This window comes from Drosophila subobscura, chromosome O (genome assembly GCF_008121235.1).
Source record: "Drosophila subobscura isolate 14011-0131.10 chromosome O, UCBerk_Dsub_1.0, whole genome shotgun sequence".
Taxonomy (NCBI): domain Eukaryota; kingdom Metazoa; phylum Arthropoda; class Insecta; order Diptera; family Drosophilidae; genus Drosophila; species Drosophila subobscura.
Window position 1 is genome coordinate 24,225,412 of NC_048533.1, and position 9,769 is coordinate 24,235,180.

Sequence of the window (9,769 nt, forward strand, 5' to 3'; positions counted from 1 at the left end):
ACAAAAATATTGACATGTTTTAATATTATGTTTGTTATCCCTGCAAACAGAAGGGGGCCACTGGGACACCCCGAATTTGAATATCCCTGGACTAATCCCTGCAGCCGTTGGCTTCTAATTACGCCTCCACACTCCCGTCCACAACTCATGGGAGTAATGAGGCAGTTCGCGGGGCGATTTGCTCCACGTCACGGCTGAATTTCACTCAAAAATTGAAAAAAATCGCAGAGGAAACTCCAATCTTCCTCCCCCCGCATCACCCAAATTTGTGTCTGTTTGTGGATATTCGATCGTATTTCATAGGAAACAATTGAGCGGAGGAGTCGCGTGGGGCTGGCAGGGCGTGAAATTGCTGCCAATTATCGGATGGGACAGGCACCAGCACCGGCACCAGGACTGGGTGTTGGAGAGCTCTTCATAATTATCCCGTCATCTCTGCGGCGGAACCTGCCATCCCAGGCAATCCACTCCACTTGATCATCGTCTCCGCTCATGGAGTACTGGAGTGAGAGGAAGACTGGACTGACTTCTGGAGCACTGATGATGAGCAGATTACGAGGGCGCGCGTCTATTAATAGCGGACAGGCGAGCAAACGAACCCATAAGTCAAATCGAACGGCAACAGTCCAAAAATGTAAAAACGTCTGCGCTGCTCCGGCTCCGAGTGTCTTTGTCCGCTCTCTCTCTCCTCTCTGTTTTTTAGGGCTTAAGTGGGCTTAGCTTGCAACGACAAATGGTGCAACGTATCGTGTCCGTGTCCGTGCCCGTACCCGTGTCTGTGCCCCATGTCTCGTGTCCCGTGCTGGAACAGTTTTAGTTGCAACTGCCGCTGACTGCTGCCTGCTGCATGCAACATGCAACGTGGGCTTAAGTAGGCTTAACTCTCGCTGCAGGGCCGCATTTTATTTTTGGCTGCAAACGAAATTTCTTCCATTGCGGCGCAGCATTCCTCAGCGGCTGATGCCTCATCTGCAGTTGATTTTCCCTTGATTTGCGTCAAGTTCAGCGAGTAATTCCATTGCTTTCTCCACTGCCACTCTCGCTTTTCTCCATTCGCGCCATTAAGTTAATGTCTAGAATGTCCTTGCCGCGGCTCTTGGCTCTCATTTCTCTCCCTTTCCACTGTCTCTGGCCAAATTAAAGTGTTTTCTGTGCAACATTTACATACGGCATTTGGCAAACATATGGCTGGGAGTAACTTCATTTATTTTGTGGCATCGTCGTCTGCCTGCCCCACCTCGTGCAACACAGTCGCAACGCAATATCCATAAAATGCGAAGATAACCATAAGTCCTGTTTAAGTCGCTTGTTTTGTGGGCCAGCCAGCCACTGGCGGGGGCACGTATGTGGAGGGGTGCACGAAAGTTCGTCCAGGCTCGTGCCCCACACCTAATGACATTCCCAACCAGCACAACCCTGCTCTCTCCTCACAACCCTGCTCTCTCCTTCTCTCTCTCTCTCTCTGGCTCATCTACATAGCAATAAAACAAGCAGCGAGGCTAACCCAGATATTTCGACTATTTAATACCCGCTAATCAATCAGACTGAAAGGAGCTGATGAAATCTGTTGTAAGGAGTCGAATCTTAAAGTTGTTCCAAGATCTAAGCTCTCAATTTTCCCTGCAGCCAATATACCCTTCAGCTCTGCGAATACCACGTATAATAAAACTCGCTGCCATCTTTCCTTTTCCAACATTGTTTCGGGCTGTGGATGCTACTGCTGCTACTGCTGGGGTAAGGCATTTAACCTAATTTTATATACATTTAATTTTATTTTATTTAATTCTAACACACACGCTGTTGGAAGGGCAGGGACAGGGTAGAGAGAGCGAGAGCCGAACTCTCCCACTGATGGAGAAATATCGAACCTTGCTTAGGGGTAGCTTTGGCAGAGTTATACGAATTTGTTTGATTAAATTTGAATTTTTTTGAGATTTAAGAGACCTAATTATAGATCCTGGCAGAGTCCTTCTGGGCACAGTGCATACCCAAGTTTTTGTCTAGTACTTTCGCGGACAGTCGGAAACGGCAAACGAGCAAACAGATTTCTGCACGATTTGCTGTGGACAACAGTCATATCCAGTGGGGTCTCCACAGCCATACTGGAATCCTGGCAGCATCCTGGCAACCCTTCCCCGCATCTCTGCGCGAACCAAACCCCTCGACAATTTGTGCGACGCTCGTGCGCATATTTCATAACTTTTCGCCTAAGCTGCCCCAAGATAAATGTGCACGAAATCTACACACAAATCGAAAGCTGCATGGCAACACAGCAAAACAACAGCCACACCAGCGGATGGGGCAGGAGCGGCAGCGGCAGTCTGTGGCAAGTGTAGCCAATTTAGAAGCGATTTTTGAATAACTCGACTTGCGAGAATTGTTCGTGCGCCGTTTAGACTTTCTGAACAAGATTTATGCAGCAAATGTGTTAACTTGTACATCATTTGATGGAGTTACACTTACAGGCCGAGTCCTACCCCATTCCGGGGCCAGTCTTGATCCTTTCTGTTGTTCGGTGGCTGCTGCCGACATGCAGGCAAAAGTTTTTTGGCCCGAGCTTCTTTTTTTTTTGCTTATTTATGGCAATTGGATTTGTGAGTTATGTTTTTATATTTGCCCAACAACAGCGAGGCAGCGAGGCAGCGAGGCTTGGAGCTTGAAACTTTGCATTTCAAAAATTCTAATTTAAATGGTGGCCTTCCTGGGAGTCCGTTTGTATTATGCATGCTTTGGTCAGTTTTATTGTTTTCTTGGGCGCCGTCCCGTCCCGGCTTTGTGATGAATTTGCATCTAAATCGAATGGGGGGTAGCCCATTAAAAGGAGTGAGAGAATGTCTCAGGGCGTGCGGTCGCATTGCATTTGCATAATCAGCTGAAGCCGGACTCAAGGGCTCAGTGAACGGGCTCATAGCCGAGGCTGTACCCACTGGCCCCACCCCCTCCTAGGGTTGGTCCTCCCAATTTAATTTTAAATATTTTTCTGCATTTGTCTCGTGTCTGTTTCCGAATGGAAAAACATAATCGTTTGGATTACGGCAAAGAAACTAAAGAAAATGTCTCTCTCACTCGCTTCCTGTGAATTTCGGATCAGTAAAGTGCATGCCAGGATTCCATTTGCGAGAGAGAGAGAGAGAGAGAGCGGGAGAGCTGCTGTTCTTTTCTGTTCCTTCTGAGTGTATTCACTTTGGAGACGCCTCCTCTGAACGCGGGAAAGGTACGAGTGGCATGTGGCATCCCCACCGAGAGAGAGGCTGCTGCATCTACAAGTAACTTTTACATTTAAATTTTCATTAAGTATTCTGCATACGCATAAATAAACTTGAACGTGCTCGAAAGCACAGTTGAATGCAGCACACACACACATACACGTAGATACACCCACAGATGTGTGTGTGTGTGTGCCTGTGTGTGGTCCAAACTGACACAACAATCCCTTTGTTGTCCTGGTCCTTCGCAGTTCTGCTGCAGAGTGCAGAATGTACGGCTGGGAGGGGGGCTGGTCCGTCCCGGTGTTCGTCCATGCAGATTTTTGGTGGCCCAAACAAAAACATGAAAAGTTGGCAAAAATAAATTTATATTATGTTCATAAATTCATAGAGCCGCTGGCACAGCCAGAGGCTGGATGCCCTCCGGGCCGGCAGGCTTTGGCGGGCCATTACACCACTGTGGACACGGCACACATACACACACACACACACAAATACAATCACACACACACGAATACACATCCTGGGCAATGGCCATGGATGTCCTGCCCCGTTTTTGATATGCAAATTTCAACAGCTGCCTCCTCGCACTCCTTCCATTTGCATTCCGGCTGCGTCAACACCGAAAATAACAGCCAATCAACTGTGGCAGGACACGGACGTAGGCGCGGCATGCGGCATGCAGCATGGCCTGGTCATGGCGTAACTCGCAGCAATCCTTTCAACATGTTGGCTCTGGCTCTGGCTCTGCATCTGTTCCCCTGCCCCTGCCCGTTTGCTCTGCCTGAAGAGAGGCCATTAAAATCATCATACACCTTGGACAAAGGCTGGTTGGTGGCAGAAGGCCAGAGCAGTGGCAGGGGCACTGGAAGGGGCAGGAACAGGACTGTGGCATGTTTGCTGTTTGCTATGTCCACACAAGAACAGCCTGAACAGAAAGGCAGCCACAACGAACACAAAATACACTGAACGGGGGAGTCATTTGATTCTATTTGATGGATGGTAAGGAGTGGCAGTTGTTAGAAGGTTCTTCAATGGCTGCAATAGATTTCACAGCTGTATAAAGATGTTCTATTATGTTGCATTTCTGCTCTCCAATTGGATCACAAAACCATTCAACTCTTTGACTGGATAGTGCCGAACGATGCCATCGATAGTCCTGCTGCTGTGTCTGCCACCCATCCTCTGCCAGAACAGAGTCCTGCCTGTACCCGAGTGTCGACAATGTTGCCTCAAAAATATGGCCACCGCAGCACATTTCAGGTCTGTTGCTCCGCTCCCTTTGCCGCTTCTCCCCTTGCTGCTGCTTCCTCTGGTACTAGTACTGCTGCTGCTGCTGTTGGTCCTGCGTGCATTTATAAATTATGCTGAACATGTAAAGTGCCATTTTGAATATGAAATTTGATGCTTTTTTAAGCCATCCAGCCGGACCTGGAGCTCAGAGAAAGAGTGGCGGACTACTGGTGGCCAGGACGGACATTCTTTGTTGACTTTGGCATATTTTATGAGGGGGCGGACGAGGGGCTGGAGCTGTTTTCTCATATTTTAATTACTTGCAGCATGCAATGCGCATTTTTCCCCATTTAACCATCTAATTTTGTGTCATCTATATTATTTTGCAGCAGCAGCAGAAGCAGCAGAAGCAGCAACCCGCAGCAGCCACATTTGTACTCATTTACTCATGGAGGGAGGTGCGAGAAGCCAGAGCGACTGCAGCTAATGGAGAGTCATGGCATGCAATTGCTCTTAAGCCAAATTGCATTTTGGCCTACTGCTCAGCAGAGTGAGGACGGGAGAGCAGAGGCAGCTGAAAAAAGCAGTGAAAAAGGTCAGAAAATCAATCGGGCGGAGGCCCGGGGCTGAGGCCGGGCCGGGCCGGCAGCAACTAATTCATTTAAATCTAGCCAAATCTGAGAAAATCCCTGGCAACGACCTTCGGGATTTTGAGATTTTACGAATGTCAACCGAATGCCGCAGCACCAAAAGCATCTCAAAGAAGGCGCTGGGGGACAGTCGGACAGGGACATGAACATGGACACGGACATGGACCCGTGCCGTACCGTGCCTCTCCTCCTCCGAAGACCAATGTCTGGGCCTTGTTAAGCTAAGCAAGCAAATCACCCGGACCCGGCGGCCCCGAACCGACGGCAACCCGTGTGAGCTCTTTGGCTAAAATAGTTGGCAACACCACATTAAACAATGATGCCACACACACACACACACCCACCCAACCCCCGCAAGAGGGGTGTTCTGGAGAGAGAGAGAAGGAGACAGCTAGCTGTGCGTGCGTGAGAAAATGAGGCCACAGCAAAAGTCGCAGAACTTTAGCAATTTGAAGCTAATATGTTGACAATCCAGAACAGGGCAGACGAGAGCCACGCAACGCAAGACGAGGAGGACCGAGGGGCCGGACGAGGCGACGACATCGCCAGCGTCGCGTCCAGTGGCAGCAACACCATCCATGGTTATGTGTATTTAAGTCACTGCCAAAGCCGCGCCCGCAATGTAGAAGGAAGGCTGGGGAGGTCTCCTGCAGCGGAGAAGAGTGCGTGCCAGTGATGAGGTTTGCTTAGGAAAACGTGTGACAAACTGTGACCACGGCAAAGGCAAAACTGTGATCTGTTAGCTGTGACTGTAAGCAGCACTTGGGGGAGTACAAAAAGGTTGCAGATATCTGTCCTGTAACGATGGAGATCAAAAGGGAGATGTGTCAGTGTTTTTTTTCTTGCTCATCTCTGGCGTGCAATCTTTTAATAACAAATTCCCAGTCTTCTTATGCTTTCTCATATGAGTAACACAAAGCTCTAAAGGGAGAAATCCGGGGACAACTCGTAAAAAGTGGATTTTACTGCTTAACTCTCGCACATCAAATGAAACAAATGGAAAACGCTCAGAACACAGAAAACCGAACACAGAATGGACCCATAGTCAGTGTCAGAGTCAGAGTCGGAGCCGGGACACACGAGCTTTCCATATAAAATGCTGCGTTTTTTGCATAAATAAAATAAAAGTCAAATAAAATGCAATATTTCCCGCTGCATTTCATCTGCAACTGGCATCAGCGGCAGTGCTGCTGTGTTCTCTGTGGCAGGTGCAGTCTGCACAAATCCCTTGCACAAAAGTCAGCAATCAAAACAGATTAAAATATGATTTGACAGCTCCACAAACAAGTATATGTATTCGTATATATATAGATATTCATATCGCATACATGCCAGATGCACAAACACATCCTCCAATCATGGAGTCCCCTGCAAGTTGGAGCGAATCGATCCCGATTTCTCTTTGCCATTTGCGATGTTCGCATTCGTTCGAGTATTGTTTCCATATTTAAATAGAGCCCCCGTCAGGGCCATCAGGCATATCTTCCGTGTGCCGTAAGCCTCCAATTGTTCGACTGCTGCGTGGATGGCATTTTTATCAAAGCGCCGCCACTGCCACATGCAACAAGAGAGAAATGCCTATTAAAAATTTAAATCAATTTTCAATATGGATTTCCATGCATCCGAATCGGCATCGAGTGCGCATATCTTTGGCTGACACTTTTGTTTTATTATAATAAAACGCACCGCGGGGCGGGGCAGGGGAATACTGAATTCTGGCTTGAATTCATATCGGAAATGGCATATGGCATGTGCTCCCAGAGCTGTCATTGGAGCAGCTATCTTGCCTAGCAACGAATATTCGTGGATATTCGTGGCTTTAGCTGCTTTGTCCTCTCTCTGGCTTGCAACAATTAACAGTTAATAAGAGCCGCGACTAAGCGGTCGCCGAGCGGGCCCTATCGCTATCTGACCGTCCGACCGACCCCAAGCAGATTTGTTGCAATTAGCCAGGCCGCAGCCGAATCGCAGGAGTGCCTAAGTCGCCAAAGCCCGAAATGGCCGGCCCATAATTAAATTATCATTAACGATGTCGGTTTAGTAAATCGGCCTCTGTAGGCCGTTATCACAGGACAGGAGCACAGGAACAGCAGTCTGAAACCAGTGGCATAGCCAGCGAAGGGGATCAGCGACTACAAATGGCATTCGGAAGAAGAACAAAACTCCATTCAACAGATTACCCTTGGGGTTGATCTGATACCCCTTCATGTGGATGCTTTGGATCCACTTCTCATCCACTGTATCCCGCTCACAATCTCTCATTTCGCAGCATTTTTCGACCCCCGGCAAATCACAGATTTTTGCGTTATTTCGACTGAAACAAAAGTGGAAATTGGAAAACATAAACCAAACTAAAACCAAAACCGCCGCTAAATGAGACCCCAAATGTAATTGTATTTGCACTTTCGGTGAGCACAACTGTACCTCGAACACGAGTGTGTGTCCAGTGCAAATTCACGCCAAATGCAAGAGGGGAGAGGTGCCTGAAGTGTGCTTAAATTCTCATTAGACGCATTAGTGGCGCTGACCAGCTGCCCAATGGAGGCGGCACAGCAGCCTTCACCTCCGCTGCCGCCCACGAGCCCTGCCTAAATTCAATAATAATAATTGATTGCTTATTACAAATACAGCAAAAGCAACAGCAGAGGGGAAAATGGCATTCGGCAGTGCATATGTGGCTCAAAATTTATGTGGCTCATCGATGGGAATGGGGATGGGCAGCAGAAAGGGGTCCATTTCGATATTTGCTAATATTTACGCATTAGTTATATGCCGATTCAGGCAGCGGTTAGGGGGCAGTGCCACATGTGCATCGACAGCATAGACATGCCTCTAAGCCCCCCTGTAAATGGCCAACCGCACGGCCCCACATGCGGCAGAGTCAGCGACAGACGGGGAGAGAGATTTAGAGACAGAGTTGGAGTTGGAGGAACGTCATTAAAATTTAATGTTTTCATTTCGGTTTTGTGCAGGCAACACAATAATTTTAATTATTTACTTTATAATTATGCAAAATCACGAATTACATTAGAATCACTTTGTTATGCTGATTTGGTTTTCGATTTGGTCGCTTTGAGTCGGATGCCCCGAGCACCGAGAATTTCTTGCCCGCCGCTTGATGTGGCACTTTTCATAATGTTGATAGGCATGCAGATCCCTCAAGTGGCATACTCAGCCCCACCCAAACAGCATCACCACAACGACAAGTGCTGCAAAATTAATTAAACCCCAAGGAGTGCCATAACAAGAACGAAATTAAAGTAATGAATGAAATGGAAGCCAGCTTAGGCGACTGTAGGACACCCTTCATCTCTACAAATAAGTGAACGAGGGCAGACGACTGCAACTTCTACAAAATATACAAAAGTACTGTAGAAATTCTTCCATTCAAAAAGATCGCTTGAATAATAACAAAACGAACCCACATTTTTTGAAACATTTATTCCATGTTGCAGTCTCTGGGGAGACTCTCAAAGCACTGGGAAAGACCCACTCCATGACCCCAAACAAATTCTCGCAAACAAAATCAAACCGATAAGTTGACCGAACCGTCTATAAAACCAGAAAACCCAGACGGGCCCCGTTTAGTACTATTAAAACCGCGATTCGAAAATGAGAAACTTAGCGACGTTCCGCCACACCTCATTCGGGATGCTGGTGCTCTTCCTGGTCTGCAAAAAATCTGCCGCTGCCAATTCATTTAGGGAATTCATCGAGGAAATACCTGTCAACGTGACGCTGGTTTTCGGAACTATCATATTGTCCGGAGTCTGGCTGGGATGCACCTACGTAATAACCAACAAGCACCAGAACGCGATGCAGTACATGCAGCGGCAGCTGGACGAGCTCTGGCTGCTGCAGGAGAAGCCAAATGTCTGGCCGAAGCCCGGAGGAGAGATTCCGGTGACAAATGCTCCCGCAAAGAAACCAGCGAAGGATGCTGAGGGGAAGCTGGAGAATCCTAATGATGTCCTCGAATCATCTCTCTAAATAGTTCTGAGTATAACCAAAAGATTCAACAAAATACAGACTGGAATACAATCATCTTTTATCTTTATCTTTTATATTTATTCTCAATACATAAACATTAAAACATCTAAGCAAAATGGAAAGCAAAGAAGTATCTGAACATAGTAACCTCTGATTTATCGCTAGCAATTGTTATCCAGAGCTCATCCAAACCACATCAGCCCAGGGGAAGCTACAGAGAAAATTTCCAGTTTCTTGCAAAAAAAAAAAAAGTAAAAAGAAGAAATCGTCATGGAATCCATTTGGATGCTGATCTGTGTACTGGTGGATCTTCTGTTCCAAGTATATGCGGTCAACTGCTCCATGAAAAGTAGGAGTAAGAGCACCGAGGTATTACTCTACTGTGGAGCCAACGGGTGCTGTGCCAAGGGCTGCATGAGGAACGCAAAGGGAAAGTGCGTCATGGAGGAGTGCACCGGCAGCCTGACTGGATGGCTGCGCCGGCCCGTGACCATATCCTGCTACTTCCACTGGTTCCTGATCCTGTCCGCCGGCCTGTTCACCGCCATAATGGCAGTGCTCGTACTCTACTCGCTGGGGCTTAAGGTGCGAAATTGCTGGCGCCAACGATTCAGCACCCGTTACAGGCCCATCAGGAACGTCAGTGGCGTCTCCAGCGCCTCCACTCCGTGCTAAGCACACATGCGTGCC

The 9,769-nt window shown here is 47.8% G+C and overlaps 2 protein-coding genes across 2 annotated transcripts; both read left to right on the forward strand.

The window, feature by feature from the left end:
• The first annotated feature begins 8,689 nt into the window (after positions 1-8,689).
• Positions 8,690-9,205, forward strand: LOC117896660. Its single transcript, XM_034805107.1, has one exon. The coding sequence runs from the start codon at positions 8,702-8,704 to the stop codon at positions 9,077-9,079; it is 378 nt and encodes a 125-aa protein (XP_034660998.1). The 5' UTR covers positions 8,690-8,701; the 3' UTR covers positions 9,080-9,205.
• Positions 9,206-9,251: 46 nt separating this feature from the next.
• LOC117896658 lies at positions 9,252-9,769 on the forward strand. Its single transcript, XM_034805105.1, has one exon. The coding sequence runs from the start codon at positions 9,350-9,352 to the stop codon at positions 9,752-9,754; it is 405 nt and encodes a 134-aa protein (XP_034660996.1). The 5' UTR covers positions 9,252-9,349; the 3' UTR covers positions 9,755-9,769.